We start from the raw sequence: 21,089 nt of genomic DNA on the forward strand, positions 1-21,089 counted from the left end.
ATATACATATACATATATATATATATATATATATATGTATATATACACTACCGTTCAAAAGTTTGGGGTCACCCAAACAATTTTGTGGAAAAGCCTTCATTTCTAAGAACAAGAATAGACTGTCGAGTTTCAGATGAAAGTTCTCTTTTTCTGGCCATTTTGAGCGTTTAATTGACCCCACAAATGTGATGCTCCAGAAACTCAATCTGCTCAAAGGAAGGTCAGTTTTGTAACTTCTGTAAAGAGCTAAACTGCTTTCAGATGTGTGAACATGATTGCACGAGGGGTTTCTAATCACCAATTAGCCTTCTGAGCCAATGAGCAAACACATTGTACCATTAGAACACTGGAGTGATAGTTGCTGGAAATGGGCCTCTATACACCTATGTAGATATTGCACCAAAAACCAGACATTTGCAGCTAGAATAGTCATTTACCACATTAGCAATGTATAGAGTGTATTTCTTTAAAGTTAAGACTAGTTTAAAGTTATCTTCATTGAAAAGTACAGTGCTTTTCCTTCAAAAATGAGGACATTTCAATGTGACCCCAAACTTTTGAATGGTAGTATATATATATATATATATATATATATATATATATATATATATATATATATATATATATATATATATATATATATATATATATATATATATATATAAAATAAATACTTGAATTTCAGTGTTCACTTATTTACACATATACACACATAACACTCCTCTCTACTCATTGTTGTGTTTGAAAGTGTAATGCTTTCCTGCTTACTCTTTGTAAACAAATGTCTCTCTCTGTGTCAGCTGCGATATGCCTGGACTCCATATCTGATACAGGTAACGATTCATAGATGAGGTTTAAATGCAGATTTACATCAGTCTCTGTAGAGCTAATGCTGGGAGCATCACTGTATCTTGTAGCTGGTAACAGAGCATCTGCCAGGACAATGTGCTTACCAGGCGTATAGATGAGGTCGAAATCATAGCTGAGATTTTTCCTGATTATTGCAATCAATGGTCTCCCTCTGCTACTACTGTAGGAATCCCGTAGACTCAACTGTGGAATTTTTCAAATCCATACACAAGTCCTAAGCATTCCTTTTTGATTTGTGCATATCGACACTCCGCTGCCATCATTGTTCTTGATGCATACCCAACTAGCCGCCAATCTTCACCTTCTGACTGCAACAAACCTGCGCCAATTCCATCCTTTGAGGAGTCTGTAGATATTTTTGTCTTTTTTGATGGATCAAAGTATTCAAGCACTGGCCCTGTTGTTAATGTTGTTTTTAGCTGAGTCCATTCCTTTTCATGATGTTCTGTCCACTTGAAATCACATCTGTCCAGCAATAGTTGTCTCAGGTACATAGTTTTTGAAGAAAAATTTGGAATGAATTTCCCAATTAAGTTTATCACTCCTAAAATCCTCAAGACTCCTTTATTATCTTCTGGTCTGGGCATTTCTACAATTGCTCTTACTTTTTACTTTTCTGGTTCCACTCCAGCAGCTGTGCGCTTGTCTCCAAAGAACGTGATTGCCGTGACACCAAACTGGGAAAACTGGCAGACAAGTTCCGCTTCTTCGTGGATGGTACAGCAATTCCATCTATCACCGAGAAACCGGTCAAGAGCCTGGGCAAGGTCTTCGACTGTATTCTCAGGGATACTGCAGCAATCCAAACGACCATCAAGGAACTGGAGACGTGGTTATCGGCTGTAGACAAGTCTGGCTTACCTGGCCGGTTTAAGGCGTGGATTTACCAGCATGGCGTCTTACCCGGGATACTCTGGCCTCTGTTGTTGTATGAGGTTCCTCTGTCAACAGTGGAGACTCTGGAGAGGAAGATCAGCAGCTACCTCCGCCGATGGATGGGCTTTCAACGCAGCCTGTGCAGCACAGAACTGTATGGGAAGACGAACAAGCTCCAGCTCCCTTTCAGTAGCCCGGACGAGGAGTTCAGGGTCTCTCGCACTCGAGAGGCTTTGCTCTATCGCGATTCCAAGGACGCTAAAGTGGCATCAGCGGGCATCGTGGTGCGAACTGGCAGGAAGTGGAGGGCTCAGGAAAGCCTGGAGGTAGCTGAGTCTCGGCTGAGACATAGGGCCCTGGTGGGCACGGTGGAAACAGGTCGTGCTGGGCTGGGAGCCTTCCCCCAACCTCACTATGAGAAGGCACAAGGAAAAGACAAACGCCAGCTAGTCCTGAAGGAGGTGCGTGCAGAGGTTGAGGAGGTATGAACCAGCAGGATGGTGGGTATGCAGCAGCAGGGAGCATGGACAAGGTGGGAGGGTGCACTGGAGAGGAGGGTGACCTGGTCTGAGATCAGGCTGGCTGAACCCCAGCGCATTAAGTTCATGGTTCAAGCTGTCTACGACGTCCTACCCAGCCCACCATGGAGGCAGCAGAGAGAGCCTCTAGATGGCTTAGGATCAAAAGGAGTGAACTGTGGGCTAATGCTACTGGGACACAAGCTGGGGTCTGATCAACCCTGGCTGGGTCACCTGAGGGAGGGGGTATGATGTTGAAAGACCCGAAACCCCCAGTGATCTCAGGCATATCACTGAGGATGTGTCCCAGTGCATCTGAGGATGTATCTTACAATCAATCATCACTTTGCTTTATTGAGTGTTAGCCTAAGCAGAGAAGCCCAGACTTCCTGTCAGGTTCAAACACTGATGACATCTATTAAACAGACAAGAAGCAAGGAATCATGCAGAGACAGAGTTACATTTTGCTCAATGAGCATAGACGTATTGGGCTGTACACTCAATTACAGTTGCAACCTACGCCCTAAGGCACAGCCCACGTGCTCCACTATTTATTCGGGAGGTCCCTGGTTACATCACTGAGGCTGCTTCTGAAGGAAGGGGGGTAATTTCAGCAGCCCCATTTAGACACAATTAATGATTATTCAGAAATGGAAATGTGCTGACACTTGTGATATCGCCCTGTCTCTGCTTTGTCTACGTCAAGGTACTCGATGTTCGCCCTTGGCAGTCAGCAGGCCGGGTCTGGACACAAACACTGATACGAGACGACTCGCAATCCAAGATTGCAAGTTGTCCCTTTGCACAGATAGAAAAGTACAACTTCAACACAATTGATAATAACTATAGCAACGGCGTTTAGGCATATGAGTTGTGTGATAACTTATACATAATTATTCTAACACTTCCCTCTCCACAGCCACTTTGTCCAGCTCCTCCCGGGGTATCCCGAGGTGTTTCCAGGTCAGCCGGTAGACATAGTCTTCCCAACGTGTCCTGGGTCTTCCCCGTGGCCTCCTGCCAGTCGGACGTGCCCTGAATCCCTCCCTAGGGAGGCATTCGGGGGGCATCCTGACCAGATGCCAGAACCACCTCATCTGGCTCATCTCTATGTGGAGGAGTAGCGGCTTTACTTTAAGTTCCCCCCGGAGGCCAAAGCTTCTCACCCTATCTCTAAGGGAGAGTCACACCACACTGTGGAGGAAACTAAAGGCCTACTGAAATGAAATGTTTTTATTTAAACAGGGATAGCAGATCTATTCTATGTGTCATACTTGATCATTTCGCGATATTGCCATATTTTTGCTGAAAGGATTTAGTATAGAACAACGACGATAAAGATCGCAACTTTTGGTATCTGATAAAAAAAGGCTTGCCCCTGAGGATGTATCTTACTGGAGGCTATTTCAGCGTGACGTAGTCAATTGAACATATACGCAAAGTTCCCTATTGTTTACAATGATGGCCGCATGAAGTGAGAGAGATTCGGACCGAGAAAGCGACAATTTCCCCATTAATTTGAGCGAGGATGAAAGATTTGTGGATGAGTAAAGTGCAAGTGAAGGACTAGTGGGGAGTTGAAGCTATTCAGATAGGGAAGATGCTGTGAGAGCCGGGGGTGACCTGATATTCAGCTGGGAATGACTACAACAGTAAATAAACACAAGACATATATATACTCTATTAGCCACAACACAACCAGGCTTATATTTAATATGCCACAAATTAATCCTGCATAAAAATACCTACGTGTTTGTTATGCTAGCTCCTAGCTCCTCTGCTAGCTCCTAGCTCCATAGAACACGCCAATACAATTCAAACACCTGATCAACACACACATTTACTCAGCCCAAAAGACCGTTCACCTAACCCAAGGTTCATAAAGCTTATATATTTTTAAAAAGTTACGTACGTGACGCGCACATACGGTCAAGCTATCAAATGTTTAGAAGCCAAAGCTGCATACTCACGGTACCTGATATTCAGCTGGGAATGACTAAAACAGTAAATAAACACAAGACATATATTTACTCTATTAGCCACAACACAACCAGGCTTATATTTAATATGCCACAAATGAATCCTGCATAAAAACACCTACGTGTTTGTTATGCTAGCTCCTAGCTCCTATGCTAGCTCCTAGCTCCATAGAACACGCCAATACAATTCAAACACCTGATCAACACACACAATAACTCAGCCCAAAAGACCGTTCACCTAACCCAAGGTGCATAAAGCTTATATATTTTTAAAAAGTTACGTACGTGACGCGCACATACGGTCAATCTATCAAATGTTTAGAAGCCAAAGCTGCATACTCACGGTACCTGGTATTCAGCTGGGAATGACTACAACAGTAAATAAACACAAGACATATATTTACTCTATTAGCCACAACACAACCAGGCTTATATTTAATATGCCACAAATTAATCCTGCATAAAAACACCTACGTCTTTGTTTTGCTAACTCCTAGCTCCTATGCTAGCTCCTAGCTCCATAGAACAGTACGCCAATACAATTCAAACACCTGATCAACACACACAATCACTCAGCCCAAAAGACCGTTCACCTAACCCAAGGTTCATAAAGCTTATATATTTAAAAAAAAGTTACGTACATATGCAAAAAAAAGTTGCGCACATACGGTAAAGCGATCAAATGTTTAGAAGCCAAAGCTGCATACTCACGGTAGCACGTCTGCGTCTTTGTCATCCAAATCAAAGTAATCCTGGTAAGAGTCTGTGTTGTCCCAGTTCTCTACAGGCGTCTGTGTATCGAAGTCAAAAGTCCTCCTGGTTAGAGTCTCTGTTATCCGAGTTCTTCCATCTTGACTGCATCTTTCGGGAATGTAAACAAAGAAGCGCCGGCTGTGTGCGTGTTGCTGCTGACTTCCATCGCAAAATACGTCCGCTTCGCACCGACAACTTTCTTCTTTGCTTGCTCAGCTTCTTTCTCCATAATGCAATGAACATAATTGCAACAGATTCACCAACACAGATGTCCAGAATACTGTGGAATTATGAAATGAAAACAGAGCTTTTTTGTATTGTATTCAATGGGGAAGGCATACCTCTGTTCCCCGGGCTACGTCACGTACATACGTCATCATCAGAGGCGTTTCGAACCGGAAGTTTAGCGGCAAATTTAAAATGTCACTTTATAAGTTAACCCGGCCGTATTGGCATGTGTTGCAATGTTAAGATTTCATCATTGATATATAAACTATCAGACTGCGTGGTCGGTAGTAGTGGGTTTCAGTAGGCCTTTAATGTTGGTCGCTTGTTCCCGTGATCTTGTCCTTTCGGTCACAATTTGAGCACATTTATGTTTTTTACTCCAGTGTGTAATTTTTTTGTCAACATTTTCTTAAAGGCCTACTGAAACCCACTACTACCGACCACGCAGTCTGATAGTTTATATATCAATGATGAAATCTTAACATTGCAACACATGCCAATACGGCCGGGTTAACTTATAAAGTGACATTTAAAATTTCCCGGGAAATATCCGGCTGAAACGTCGCGGTATGATGACGTATGCGCGTGACGAAGGCAGTTGAACGCGTCATCTTGGAATAGGTCCCTCCCAATTTAAACAGCTCTGTTTTAATCGCTAATTTCCACAGTATTCAGGACATCTGTGTTGGTGAATCTTTTGGAAATTTGTTCAATTAACAATGGAGACTGCAAAAAAGAGAGTTGTAGGGAAGCGGTGTGTTGCTGCTGGATGTAGCAACACAAACCAAAACACAACCGGTGTTTCATTGTTTCTTTTCCCAAAAGATGGCGGCCAAGCTTTACTATGGAACAAAGAAGTCAAGCGAACACGGTTGGATTGGACGACACATACGAAGTACAGTGTATTATGCAGCGAACATTTCGAAAGATCATGTTTCGAAGAGGGTCCCTTGCGAATGGCAGAAATGGGAATCAGCACTCGTCGACTCGTGCTGAAGAAAGGTGCGAAGCCAACTATTTTCGATAGACCACGGACAAGTCCGGAGCACCCGACCCCCTCCACAAGCGGACAGACTGGGCACATGAGGTCTGCATTTGCCAAAAGGGAAAGGAAGAGGGTAAGAATCTTGATATCCAGTTTTCATAGTCAGACTACACTGTTCCAATATCCATTTCTTTGTTCTCAATTGTTGAAACCCCCCCACCTCCACACCCCGGATTGTAAATAATGTAAATAATTCAATGTGATTATCTTGTGTGATGACTGTATTATGATGATAGTATATATATGATAGTATATATCTGTATCATGAATCAATTTAAGTGGACCCCGACTTAAACAAGTTGAAAAACTTATTGGGGTGGTACCATTTAGTGGTCAATTGTACGGAATATGTACTTCACTGTGCAACCTACTAATAAAAGTCTCAATCAATCAACCAAAACTAACACACACAGTCATAGACTACTCCAGTGGTTCTCAACCTTTTTTCAGTGATTTTCCCCTGTGAACATTTTTTTAATTCAAGTACCCCCTAATCAGAGCAAAGCATTTTTGGTTGAAAAAAAGAAAAAAAATACAGCACTATGTCATCAGTTTCTGATTTATTAAATTGTATAACAGTGCAAGATATTGCTAATTTGTAGTGGTCTTTCTTGAACTATTTGGAAAAAAAGATATAAAAATAACTAAAAACTTGTTGAAAAATAAACAAGTGATTCAATTATAAATAATATTTTGTACACATAGAAGTAATCATCAACTTAAAGTGCCCTCTTTGGGGATTGTAATAGAGATCCATCTGGATTCATGAACTTAATTCTAAACATTTATTTTGTTGAAGTATTATTCAATAAATATATTTATAAAGGATTTTTGAATTGTTGCTATTTTTATAATATTTAAAAAAAAATCTCTCGTACCCCTTGGCATACCTTCAAGTATCCCCAAGGGTATGCGTACCCCCATTTGAGAACCACTGGACTACTCCATGAACAATGAAATAAATTAACAATAAAATAGTCTACATATAATTATTGCTTCAAGTTCTAGTCAAGTTCTTCTGCAGTATAAAGTATCGTACATTTACTGACATTACTGTCAATAGTGTCAATACTGTCAATAGATTACAATAGACAATAATATAAAGTATTGTACATTTGTACATTTACAGACAATAGATCAGATCATGGACAGTACGACTACGGCATCAGTGGCGGATGCGGTGGATGAACCAATGGCAATGGCACTAGATTTGCCTGATGAGGAGGGCGATCAAGATCAGGTTCGATTTGTTTTCCTAATCAATGTTCAAATGGATTACAGTTCAAGCCCAATCCAAAAGTATTGATAATTAATGTAAATGAGGTATCCATATTACATGTAGCTGTTTCTCCATTTCCAGGGAAATACAAGAGAACAAGGATGCCAGACGGACTGGGTACCGATTGGGACAGCACCAACAGCAATGACCAGTAGCAAGAGCACCCAAACAGGGAAAATACATCATAGATCAAAGGGTATGTCTATTTCGGTGACGAACATGATTCTGCACATCACAGTACACATTGCACGCTGCCTGTGCAGAGTAGAGTAGACAGATAAATTAGGTGATTCAAAGACAATAATTATTATGTGATTCTAGTTTAATTTTAACAGATTATATAAAACAACTTGTGCTTGATTTTATTGCTAGGACACCAGGTGACCCCAGATATCCTCGAGAGGGTTAGAGCTCGGCCGGCCAGGGTTAGTGAAGTCCCATTGTCAAGTGTAGCAGCTCCATCTGACAGCCCCGAGATGCAGACTAACATAGCAGCTCCAGGTGTGTCTGGAATGCAAGCCAAGCTACGACCACCTCCTGCATTGTTTGATGAAGGACCAGCATCAAGTCCCACTGCGCCTTTTGTTGGTGGTTCTTCCGATGACAGCTATGTGCCGAGTGAGTCAACGACATCGGATCCGTGTCAATCTGACGGGTCGCCAGATCGCCCATGTACTCACCAGATGCATGAAGAGGGCTGCCACAAGGAACCGAAGTACATCATCTTTGAGTCGTGCCTCCAGAGTCTCGTCAAGTGGTGTCACTGTCCAGTCTGTGGCAGCCAGGACATAAGCCCTTCTTGGGATTCGAACGGTACACAGCTGACCATGACTCTTCAATGTGCATCATGTGACCAGAGGAGTAGTTGGAGCAGCCAGCCAAACATTGGCCCTTATGCCGCGGGCAACATCCTGCTGTCTGCTGGCATCCTCTTCGCTGGGGCATCTTCTGGCAAGGTGTTGCAAGTGCTGAACAGCATCGGAGTGGTCACGTATGTGAAGAGGACATTTTTCAACCACCAGGAGCTCATCCTGCAGCCAGCCATCAAAAAGGTGTGGGAGGAACAGCAACGGACGCACCTCACCATGCTGCAGGTGGAAGGCCGACCCCTCGTCCTTGGTGGTGATGGGCGAGCAGACAGTCCGGGACACAGCGCCAAGTTCGGTACCTACACCACAATGGAGCTTGTGGCCAATGTGGTTCTCGACCTTCAGGTTGTACAGGTACGACCATATAATCTCACTAAAACACTAGTAACACAATAAGCAGATAAGGGATTTTCCAGAATTATCCTAGTAAATTTGTCTAATAACATTAACCATTTCAATGTATACTAAGCCCCTTTTTCATTTTTTTCTTTGCTCATTCCTTTTCTGTTATATATATTTCAGAGCAACGAATGTCTTGGCAGCTACCATATGGAGATGGAAGGACTGAAGAGGATGGTGGAACTGCTGATCAGCTGGGACCTGGATGTCGGGGTGCTGGTGACAGACAGACACAGACAGATCGCTAAATGGATTCGTGAAAACATGCCCAATACACGGCACTGCTATGACATCTGGCATGTTGCAAAATGTTAGTTGGATTATTTGTATGCATGACAAGTTGTGAAGTAGTGTGTACATATCAGTGATCAGATGAATGCGATATTGTATTTAATCCACAAATTTCTGTTTTTTTCTGTTTGTAGCCATCGGAAAGAAACTGAAGGCCATCGCCAAGCATAAGGACTGTGAAGACCTGAAGCCCTGGGTGCAAAGTATAATCAACCACCTCTACTGGGCAGCAGTGTCTACACCGCCTGGAGAGGGGGAACTTCTGGTTGCCAAGTGGAAGTCTGTGGAGCGACACATTCAGAACATCCACAAGGACCATGGCGACCTCTTCCCAATTTGTACTCATGGACAACTGCAACGGCAAAAGAAATGGCTCAAACAAAGTGAGTAGGCAAATAAGTTGCCCGAAAGCAGTGAGGGACTAGCAGTATTTTCCTGCACATCTTTTGAAAGTCAAAAAATTCAGATAAACTTGTAAGTAAATAACCAGTTTAAGTTGACTGGAACATTTTTGTAGAAACGTTGTTCTATTTTAAATTTATGTTTAGGTTCACGCTCAGCAGTGAAACTGGAGGAGGTGGTCAACAACAAGTCCCTGCTAAAAGATATCGCCATGCTGTCGGGTGAACACCAGACTTCCAAGGTGGAGGCGTTCCATAGCCTTGTCATACAGGTGAGAATTAGACTGATCGCCTGTAGGTGGTGTCGGTGGTTACCACCTGCCACTAGGACTTTGGTGGCCAGGGAGCAAAATACTAGAGCATACTAAATGAAGCCTTGATACAGTCAGTGTAAGCAAGAGAATGTTGGAGGTCCAACATAGTGGCTGGCATCTTGGTGAGAAAGATTGCAAACAATTCTGGCGTGGTGTTAACATTGAAAACAAAACAGCTTCATTACTGCAGGAGATCAAGCTTTAATAGCTGACTATTAACAGTTTAATACACAAACATTTGTATTCAAATTTACAAACAATTTATAAATTTACACACACATTGTATGGACGCATGACTGAATAAAGTGTCTTTTATCTTATACAGTTCGCACCGAAAATGTATGTCTTCTCATACATCGGAATGCTGTGCAGGTATGTTTCCACACTAATCTAAGTGTCACTAGTGTGTGCCATACTTTAGTACTAATTATTACATTATTCTGTTACCACACCTAGGAACCTGCTTGCTGGGCTGCACTGGAACGAAAATTCGAGCCGCCCTATAGCCACTACACAAGCGGGTGCTGAGCGCTATGCAGTACGCTACCCGAAGTATAAAGCAGGGGGCCATGTGGTCAAGAAAATCGCGACAGAGCCAACATACCGTAAGTGTAGAGGACACAAAACATGTAAACACTTGACACTTTGTATCATGATAATAATACTGTCAAGTTTCACTCTCCATGAGTATATTATGTTGTGAGCAGGAACATGTACAATTGTATTTTGCAGGCTACGTAGATGACTTGATCAGGGAGGTTGTTGCTGGCTGCAGACAGACCCCTGACGAGAGAACACCACTCAGCGTCACTGTGGATGTGCCTCCCTTCCTCTGCGATGAACTGGAGAAGCCAGACAAGGAGGAAGCCATCGCTTCGGTAAGTGTGAAATGCCCTCCCGGTAACAGTTAGAGATGCTACCTCAGTAGAAGCATTTAAGTCCCATCTTAAAACTCATTTGTATACTCTAGCCTTTAAATAGACCCCCTTTTTAGACCAGTTGATCTGCCGTTTCTTTTCTTTTCTCCTCTGCCCCCCCCCCACGTGGAGGGGTTATTCCGGTGACCATGGATAAAGTGCTGGCTGTCCAGAGTTGGGACCCGGGGTATACCGCTCGCCTGTGCATCGGTTGGGGACATCTGCGCTGCTGACCCGTCTCCGCTCGGGGTGGCCTCCTGCTGGCTCCACTGGACCCTCACTAATATGTTAGACCCACTCGACATCCATTGCTTTCGGTCTCCCCTAGAGGGGGGGGGTTACCCACATATGCGGTCCTCTCCAAGGTTTCTCATAGTCATTCACATCGACGTCCTACTGGGGTGAGTTTTCCTTGCCCGTGTGTGGGCTCTGTACCGAGGATGTCGTTGTGGCTTGTACAGCCCTTTGAGACATTTGTGATTTAGTGCTATATAAATAAACATTGATTGATTGACTGATTGATTGATTGATTGATTTTATTGATTAAGTACAGTGGCCATGTAGATTCTGTTGCAGTCACTGCACGTCTTGGAACCCCGTGTAGTCCATCGATGGGAATGTTGTCCTAATCTTATGTACTACACAAGCTGGTAGTACCACCCTTATGTCCTTTCCCAGATATCCCCAGCAGAAGCGGACAAACTGTCGATAGGCTGTGTGTCGTCTCCGCCTGCAAGTAGCAAATGATGGCAGCTGTTATTATCCGGACATGGATACACAGTGACTCACTGTTCTCTGAGATTCAAAAGACATTGTCATGCATTCTATTCATTTGTCATTTACTGTTGCAGTAAATTGTAAATATTGTTGACATCTACGGTCCATCTATGTAATACTTCTATGATATATAATGTCATGTGCATTGTAGCACAGTACATTTCACAGAATAAGAATAAGATAAGAAAGTGCTCATTCTGACTTATCTTCCAAAGGTTGATAGAATAAAGAATTATTTAAACTTATTAGTGCCTCACTCATTTTGCTGTTGCTGCAGCATGCCATATTGCTGTTTGTAGGCGTTATACGCTGTCTGCAGCACCCATTCATCCAGACACACAGATGGAAAGCCATGGTGGTCTATGATGCACGTCTTCACCCTCTCCTCCTCCATCGTTCTGGTCACTGCCTCTATTTCACTACAGCAGACACACTCAGCCACTGTCTCCATGTTCACACAGTTTTGACATGTACACCTGGAAATAGAAATGTTCATAATATTTGTAAATCAATTCATATTATTGACACCTGCAATCTGCAAACATGTGGAATAATTAATATTATCATTGTCTTGTTGTGGATCTTATTAATCTGCATGCATATTTTTAGTATTGCCGGTATATGGAGCTGTGGCCCATAGAAATAATGGGTAATTAATTAGGTTTGACATTGTGTCAATGATAGATACTTAGTGTATAGATAGGCCTGGGGTGTAAGTTGTAACACTAACAGTAACACATTGTGTCAATGATAGATACTTAGTGTATAGATAGGCCTGGGGTGTAAGTTGTAACACTAACAGTAACAGTGCAAGACTAGGCCACAAACTAAAACTAGTCTATAAATAAATAACATATTACCATTCTGTATTCTCAAGGCGATCTATGTCGTGTGCTCCTCCAGCATCAATAGCAGCAGCGTCCTCCTGACCGTCTTCATCAGCGTCGGGTTCAAAGCGATATGGCTCTATCCCTCTCACAGCTTCTTCCCTATCTGAATCGCTTCCACTCCCCACTAGTCCTTCACTTGCACTTTCCTCATCCACAAATCTTTCATCCTCGCTCAAATTAATGGAGAAATCGTCGCTATCTCGGTCAGAATCGCTCTCAGATCTGGCGGCCATCATTGCAAACAATAGGGAGCTTTGCGGATATGTTCAATTGTCCACGTCACGCTACTTCCGGTAGGGGCAAGGCTTTTTTTTGTCAGATACCAAAAGTTGCTATCTTTATCGTCGTTTTTCTATTCTAAATCCTTTCAGCAAAAATATGGCAATATCGCGAAATGATCAAGTATGACACATAGAATAGATCTGCTATCCCCGTTTAAATAAAAAAATTTCATTTCAGTAGGCCTTTAACAAAAACTATTAAAAACTGAGCACATTAATGTTTTTTCTCCAGTGTGTATTCTTTTTGACTACGATTTTTTAATGGTTTTTCTCCAGTGTGCATTATTTTGTTCATCAAGTTTTTAATTGAGCATCTTTTATTACAAACTGTGCACATTAATGGTTTTTCTCCAGTGTGTATTATTTTGTCTGTTATCAAACTTTTCTTCACAGAGAATCCTTTTTTACAAACTGAGCACATTGTTTTTTCTCCAGTGTGTATTCTTTTGTCTGTTATCAAACGTTTCTGAACAGAGAATCATGTATTAAAAACTGAGCACATTCATGTTTTTTGTCCAGTGTGCATTCTTCCGTTTATCAGGTTTTTCACAGAGCATTTTTTTTTTTTTTTACAAACTGAGCACTTTAATGGTTTTTCTTCAGAGTGAATTTTTTGTCTGTTATCATAAGTTTCTTCACATAGTCTTTTATTACAAACTGAGCACATAAATGAATTTTCTACAGTGTGCAATCTTTTGTCTCTTATCAAACGTTCCTTCACAAAGGATCTCGTATTACAAACTGAGCACTTTAATGGTTTTTCTCTAGTGTGTATTCTTTCGTCTGTTATCAAAACTTTTTGCAGGGCATCTTTTATTACAAACTGAGCACATTAATGGTATTTATCCAGTGTGTAATTTTTGTCTGTTATCATACGTTTTTTTATTACAAACTAAGCACATTAATGATTTTTCTCCAGTGTGCATTTTTTTGTTTATCAAGTTTTTCATAGAGCATACTGTATTACAAACTGAGCACAATAATGGTTTTTCTCCAGTGTGTAATTTTGGGCTGTTTTTCACAGAACATATTTTATTACAAACTGAGCACATTAATGTTTTTTTCTCCAGTGTGTATTATTTTGTCTGTTATCAAAAGTTTCTTTACAGATAATCCTTTGTTACAAACTGAGCACATTAATGTTTTTTCTCCAGTGTGTATTATTTTGTCTGTTATCAAAAGTTTATTCAGAGAGTTTTTTTATGACAAACTTGTGACGATCGGTCACTTAATTTCCGTTTGTTTCCTGGTTGTTGTATTACTTCCTGTCAGTGCTCTTATTTTGTTAAATTTCCTGTTTGTTCCGTGGAGCACTGTTTTCTCCTCACCTGCCGTTAATTGGCAGCCGGTCCACACCTGCTGCCAATTTTTTACAAACTGAGCACATTAATGGTTTTTCTCCAGTGTGCATTATTTTGTTCATCAAGTTTTTAATAGAGCATCTTTTATTACAAACTGTGCACATTAATGGTTTTTCTCCAGTGTGTATTATTTTGTCTGATGTCAAACTTTTCTTCACAGAGAATCCTTTTTTACAAACTGAGCACGTTTATGTTTTCTCTCGAGCACTCCTCAGTGCTCGATGATAGACTCTTTATGTTTGGAACATTTATGCAAGACTGCCTTATTTTCTGTTTATGATAATTAAAATCATCTTACCTGCTCATCCTCCTCCTGGTTCTTGCATCTTGGGGACACACAAACGGCAGCCATGCGAGTTCCTCACAAAACTGAGCACATTAATGTTTTTTTTTCTTAAGTGTGCATTCTTTTGTCTGTTATCAAAAGTTTGTTCACATAGTATTTTATTACAAACTGAGCACATCAAAGTTTTTTCTCCAGTGTGCATTCTTTTTTTTTTGTTATACAGTTTTTCACAGAGCCCATTTTATTACAAACTGAGCATTTTAATGGTGTTTCTTTAGCTTGTATTCTCTTGTCTGTTATCAAAAGTTTCTTTACAGATAATCCTTTGTTACAAACTGAGCACATTAATGGTTTTTCTCCAGTCTGCATTATTTTATCTCTTATCAAAAGTTTCTTCACAGAGGATATCTTATTGCAAACTGAGCATAATAATGTTTTTTCTCCAGTGTGCATTTTTTTTTCTGTTATCAAAAGTGTCTTCACAGATTTTTTTATTAGATTTTTATTAAGGATCCCCATTAGATGGTTGCCACACCAACCCACTAGTGTTACGACCGGGTTGAATGGTGCTGCGAGGTTCGTTCTCCCGGGATACAAACGGACGACTCCGGACAGGCCTTGCAGGTAGGAACATGATTTATTGTCATAAATCATAAAACGAAGACAGGAACAAACCAAACGAAGCGTGCCTAACACAAGGAAAGCTAGCGGAATAGCTCACAAGGAAAACCTTAAGATGGGACTTAGCATAAGACATGCACAGGGAACTAGAAAACATTGAACGGAGCAGTTGCGTAAAGCAAACAAAGAAGCCAGACCGACTGACTGGCAAAGGCAGGCTTAAATACTGTCTCTGATTACAAACAGGTGTGCATCCCGAACACAAGAGGCAGGTGAAAATAATAAGTAGCTATGGTAACCAACTCAGAGGTGCACAAACAGGAACTAAAGGAGTCCAAAACAAACAGAAAACACAAAACATGGATCATGACAACTAGTCTTCCTGGGGTCCACAAACTCAATACAATTACAAGTAAAAGCATATAATTATAACTACACAATACAGAAACAAATAAAAATCCTCAACAAGCAAAGAAGCAAACAATTTACAGTCTCAGAATATTAGTTACCTTAAAAATATAACTACACAATACAAAACCAAACAAAAATCATCAACAAGCAAAGTAATTTACAGACTCAGGTAAAATATTACTTTCCTTTTAAAAACCTGGTTACTTTCAATGCCGGTGAGAATTCGAGGCAGGTTATTCCAGAGCGATACAGATCTATAAATAAAATATTTCCACAATGCATTCTTCCTTGGACGAGGGAGTACAAAATGACCCTCACTAAACGCCCTGGTATTATGATTATGTATAGTGCTACTGTAAACTATTTGGGCCATGAGAAAAGCAGGAGTTTTACCGGTTACTACCTAATTTGAACAATATTAGAGTATTAGCTGACAACCTGTTCTGCACTGTTAGCCAGGAAAGAGAAGCATGCATTTGGTTCACATTGGTTCTTAGTGAACAACCCAGAACCAGCCTTGATGCCCTATTCTGGACAATCTGGAGCTTACTGATCTCACCACTTGCGGTAGATGCCCAGACAGTAGAACAAAAGTCCAGATGACACAAGACTAAACTCTTAACAATCTGACAAAGAAGAGGTGGATCAACAAAAGCAGCGCATTTCCTGGAAATGCCAACAGCCCTTCCCATCTTTGTAACTATATCACTGATATGTTTGGACCAAGATAGAGTGCAGTCCAGCATCACTCCAAGGAGCTTGGCACTTCTGACCTGTTGAAATACCTAGCGTCAGATCTAACTTTGGGTCACAAGATAACCCTTGCCTGGTCCCCAATACAATACTTTTTGTTTTTGAGATGTTAAGGACAAGTCTGTTACATACTGTCCAGTCATGCACAGATTTTAGTTCCTCACTCAATACTACACTAAGTACACTGCAGTGACGTGCGGTGAGGTTCATGACTGGTGAGGCACGGACTTCATCACAGTCAGATTTACAAACATATGAACCCTAAAGAGTATCTTATTCACCATTTGTTGGCAGCAGTTAACGGGTTATGTTTAAAAGCTCATACCAGCATTCTTCCCTGCTTGGCACTCAGCATCAAGGGTTGGAATTTGGGGGTTAAATCACCAAAAATGATTCCCAGGCATGGCGCCGCTGCTGCCCACTGCTCCCCTCACCTCCCAGGGGGTGAACAAGGGAATGGGTCAAATGCAGAGGACAAATTTCACCACACCTAGTGTGTGTGTGACAATCATTGGTACTTTAACTTAACTTTAACTTTACACATACAAACTGTAGCACACAAAAAAACACATTTAATAAAATAAACGTTATTATGGTCTTACCTTTACTTATAAGTGCGGGAACAGTGGTGTTCGTGTTGGAGGAGTTGTAAATGAATGAAATATGAAATCCGTGCTGCAGTCTGCAGGTGTACCTAATGTTGTGTCCCTGCGGTCGTTCGCAGCTCCTCCGGCGCGAACATTGTTGTTTTTGCACTTTTTGGCTTCTTGTTAAGTTACTTTTTTTTGGGTGGATTCGGTCTTGCACGTGGAGGGTTTGGCTGTGGGCTTTGGTTGGTGTGGCGCTCCCGTCGGGCGGTGCATTCTGCGGCGGAGGTGCTTGGCACCAGGAGGCGGGGTTATGAGGCGAGCCTCCCACAGTGCGTCTTCGCAGCAGTTTTATGATCGCTCAGCACAAGAAGTATGTTACACACATACAGTTGTTGACAAAATACACTGTACATTATACACCTCAGCTAACTAAACTATGGAAATGTATAATATAATTCATATAGCAATACGGTCTCACTGCACAGCAGCTCAGCAGTTAGCCGAGTCATTGTGCACAATCCATGTTGAGGCACAACTGAGTGACGTGCCTCAACTGGCTGCTGATCACCGCACCGTCTCTTCTCAGTATTTGAACGGCAAATGTGAAAATAAAAATAAAAATAATCTAAAACTGATCAAGTTAAATGGAAAATAACTTTAGTATAATCACTGGATACATATAACAATTTAATTAATTTTTTTTTCTTTCCATGATGGCAGGTGAGGCCGTGCCTCCCCTGCCTCTAGTGACGGCACGTCACTGGTACACTGCATGATGGTGCAGCATGATATAGTAAAAAAGTAAAGATCCCAGGCAACTTCCCTGTGGAACACCACAATCTAAACTTCTGCTATTAGACAAGCTGCCATTAAGATACACCTGTTGTGATCTTGAGGGGAAATAACTATGTATCCACATTAGAGCAGAAATATTAAAACCATAACATTTAAGTTTCTCAATTAAAAGAGAGTGGTCAATCACGTCAAATGCAGCACTAAAATCTAACAGCACAGCTCCAACCAACATAGAATTATCTATAGCATTAAGCCAATTGTCTGTCATTTGTATAAGAGCAGTGGACGTAGAGTGGCCCGTTCTATATGCATGTTGAGAATCAGTTGCTAGCCCATTTGATTGAAAGTAAGCTTGAATTTGTCCATACACACATTTCTCCAGTATTTTACAAAAACCAGGTAAGATGCTTATTGGTCTAGAATTGCCCTCATTAAAAGACAATTTGGTATCCTTATGTAGAGGAGTAACTTTTGCCACCTTCCATATCTTTGGACACAGGCCCACTTGTAAACATCTATTAAAGGCCTACTGAAAGCCACTACTACCGACCACGCAGTCTGATAGTTTATATATCAATGATGAAATCTTAACACTGCAACACATGCCAATACGGCCGGGTTAACTTATAAAGTGCAATTTTAAATTTCCCGGGAAGCTTCCGCTTGAAAACATCTATGTATGATGACGTATGCGCGTGATGTCACGACGGCAACGGAAGTATTCGGACCCAATGTGTCACAATACAAACTGCTCTGTTTTCATCAAAAAATTCCACAGTATTCTGGACATCTGTGTTGGTGAATCTTTTGCAATTTGTTTAATGGACAATGGAGACTGCAAAGAAGAAAGTTGTAGGTGCGATTGGTGTATTAGCGGCGGACTACAGCAACACCAACACCAGGAGGTTGTGTTGTGTTTGAGCTGAATAGCAGACGCACTACCGTGAGTACAGCTTTGGCTTCCAAACATTTGATCGCTTGCCCGTACGTGCGTGTCGCTATGTGCATGTCACGTACGCAACTTTGGGGAAATATATGTTTCTTGCCGACTCTGATGGCGGCCGGGGTGTCGTCGAAAGCTACAACGCCCGCCGCCGCTCCGTAGCTAAATTAGCTTCAATTGTTAAGCTTCCCCAAGCTGGAAATTATGAACCGTGTATTTACATGTTCATGGTTTAATAGTATTGTTGATCTTCTGTCTATCCTTCCAGTCAGGGTTTTTTTAAAATGTGTTTCTATCTGCATTTGAGCCTGATGCTATCACATTAGCTCTGTAGCTAAAGAGCTTCACCGATGTATTGTCGTGGAGATAAAAGTCACTGTGAATGTCCATTTCGCGTTCTCGACTCTCATTTTCAAGAGGATATAGTATCCGAGGTGGTTTAAAATACAAATCCGTGATCCACAATAGAAAAAGGAGAAAGTGTGGAATCCAATGAGACCTTGTACCTAAGTTATGGTCAGAGCGAAATAGATACACCCTGCACTACACTCTAGTCCTTCACTCTAACGTTCCTCATCCACAAATCTTTCATCCTCGCTCAAATTAATGGGGTAATCGTCGCTTTCTCGGTCCGAATCTCTCTCGCTCCATTGTAAACAACGTGGAATTGTGAGGAATCCTTCCTCCTGTGACGTCACGCTACTTCCGGTACAGGCAAGGCTTTTTTTTATCAGCGACCAAAAGTTGCAAACTTTATCGTCGTTGTTCTATACTAAATCCTTTCAGCAAAAATATGGCAATATCGCGAAATGATCAAGTATGACACATAGAATGGATCTGCTATCCCCGTTTAAATAAAAAATATTCATTTCAGTAGGCCTTTAAAATATGACAAACAGGCACCGATGTGATACCAGCAGTCATTCTCAGTAACTTACTATCCAGTAGGGGTGTAACGGTACGTGTATTTGTATTGAACCGTTTCCGTACGGGGGTTCCGGTTCGGTTCGGAGGTGTTTTTTTTTTTTTTCTGTCTTGCCTCTTGGTGAGGGTGGTCGCATTTTTCCCTGCTCCTCCTCCTTCCCGCTTGCTTTCTTGTGTCCTTGTCTTTGTCTGAACTTTTTGAAGCCTCTTTTCTTGAGCTGTCCTCAAATCTAAACATCAAAATGAATTTGATCAACTGGACTCTCGATGCAATTGACACAGTCTTTTCGACAAGGAAAAGAGGTTCGGGGGAGCCTGGCTGCCCTGATGGAACCATTGCTGCGGGGTACGTGAGAGATTCCTGGAATACTTGGAGAATCATGTGCCTCTCAGTCCTTTCCATCGAGGACGTGGAAGACATCTACCTATTTGGAGCTGTGATCGCAGGGCATTTGCTGATTGGGCTGGGCATTGCTCTGGTGTATCGTCAAATTCGGAAGACGATGGCAGCCACTCAAGGGGCCAACAGGCTGTTCAACGCAATGGAAGGATTGGGTCATGCTGTGGGATCACAGACTGGAGCGATTGCTGATTTGAATCGCAAAATGGATTCCATCTTGATGAAGTTAGAGAAAGAATAAATTGGAATTGTCAGAGCCAGCATACAGAGCAGGAATGTCATTGTTTTGACTGCTCGAAGAAAAAACAACATCTTAATCTACGATTTGACTCCCTCGAATGGCCTTGAGGAACAGGCTGTTTGAAAACACTCCCCTGAGGACTCCTCAAAGATGGACGCTTTTGACCTTCCCTTTTTTTCAAAAGCACCTGGGTCGGACTCTTGAACTCTTGGGGCCGGCCTCGGCCCATAAAGACAATTCCAACATCTCACCCAAGTTAATTGGGCATACATGCACGCACACACCCCTCCCCAAATCAACGCCTTCACCACTGCTTAATTCCTCCGGGGTTGTGGGGGCTGAGTAGCGCTCAACAGCAGCTGCCGGCCTCCAAGGTCCTGTTGGATGACTCTGTTGCGAGTTGTTGGGATTACATGTACCATGTTTATGTGTGCCATGCTATGTGAGGTTTTTTTCCTCGGACTCAGTCTGGACCATTCCTGAGGTCCAGCCTCAGACTGATATTTTTTTTACTCTTCCCCCCTTTCCCAATGTCACCTTTTCCCACCTTTTTAAGGAGCGCCCTAAGTGGCTGATCCGTTGGCGGTCCCGTCTTGTCTCCCTGTAACGTATGTCTGCTCTTAGCGGGATTGTGCCGAAAATGTAATTTCAGTTCTTATGTGTCTTGTACATGTTAAGAATGGACAAATAAAGCTGCTCTGCTCTGCTCTGCTCTACCGAGCGAGTTTCCACACGGACATATTAAGTAGCGTAACGCACCTTGTGTAAACAATGCACACCGAGGCACAACACACGGCATGCTAGCAGCTAACAGGCTAGGATAGACTGACCGTACGTCCTCTTTTCACCGGACATGTCCTCTTTTGCGGAGCTGTCAGGGCGGAGTTTCTTAAATGCCTCAAATGTCCGGCATTTTGAGTTGGGGTTGCGTGTATTTTTAATGTACGTTCAGGCTTAAGAAGGGGTTAAAAACAAAACAAATTGTGCGCGCAGCAGCATTGGTGAGGGAGGGGCAGAGACAGAGAGAGAGTTATGATAAACGCGCATGCGCCGCCAGGCTCTGCTTTTTATCCATAG

At 42.0% G+C, this 21,089-nt stretch overlaps 3 protein-coding genes across 3 annotated transcripts in view; 1 reads left to right on the forward strand and 2 right to left on the reverse strand.

Moving 5' to 3' along the window:
• The window catches only part of LOC133664593 (uncharacterized), a 264,251-nt gene extending 252,993 nt beyond the window's left edge, over positions 1-11,258 (forward strand). The window contains exons 2-11 of the mRNA XM_062069346.1: positions 6,050-6,342; positions 7,399-7,509; positions 7,630-7,744; positions 7,921-8,771; positions 8,940-9,126; positions 9,242-9,490; positions 9,656-9,780; positions 10,148-10,194; positions 10,279-10,427; positions 10,555-11,258. Of these exons, the coding sequence (XP_061925330.1) occupies positions 6,050-6,342; positions 7,399-7,509; positions 7,630-7,744; positions 7,921-8,771; positions 8,940-9,126; positions 9,242-9,490; positions 9,656-9,780; positions 10,148-10,194; positions 10,279-10,427; positions 10,555-10,733 (2,306 nt within the window). The 3' untranslated portion in view covers positions 10,734-11,258. The remainder of the gene's footprint in view (positions 1-6,049; positions 6,343-7,398; positions 7,510-7,629; positions 7,745-7,920; positions 8,772-8,939; positions 9,127-9,241; positions 9,491-9,655; positions 9,781-10,147; positions 10,195-10,278; positions 10,428-10,554) is intronic.
• Positions 1-21,089, reverse strand: part of LOC133664587 (oocyte zinc finger protein XlCOF6-like) — a 335,370-nt gene that overhangs the window by 163,216 nt on the left and 151,065 nt on the right. The gene's annotated exons all lie outside the window — the stretch shown is intronic.
• The window catches only part of LOC133664645 (gastrula zinc finger protein xLCGF3.1-like), a 65,192-nt gene that overhangs the window by 39,100 nt on the left and 5,003 nt on the right, over positions 1-21,089 (reverse strand). The gene's annotated exons all lie outside the window — the stretch shown is intronic.

This window comes from Entelurus aequoreus, linkage group LG14, assembly GCF_033978785.1.
Source record: "Entelurus aequoreus isolate RoL-2023_Sb linkage group LG14, RoL_Eaeq_v1.1, whole genome shotgun sequence".
In the NCBI taxonomy this organism is placed as follows: domain Eukaryota; kingdom Metazoa; phylum Chordata; class Actinopteri; order Syngnathiformes; family Syngnathidae; genus Entelurus; species Entelurus aequoreus.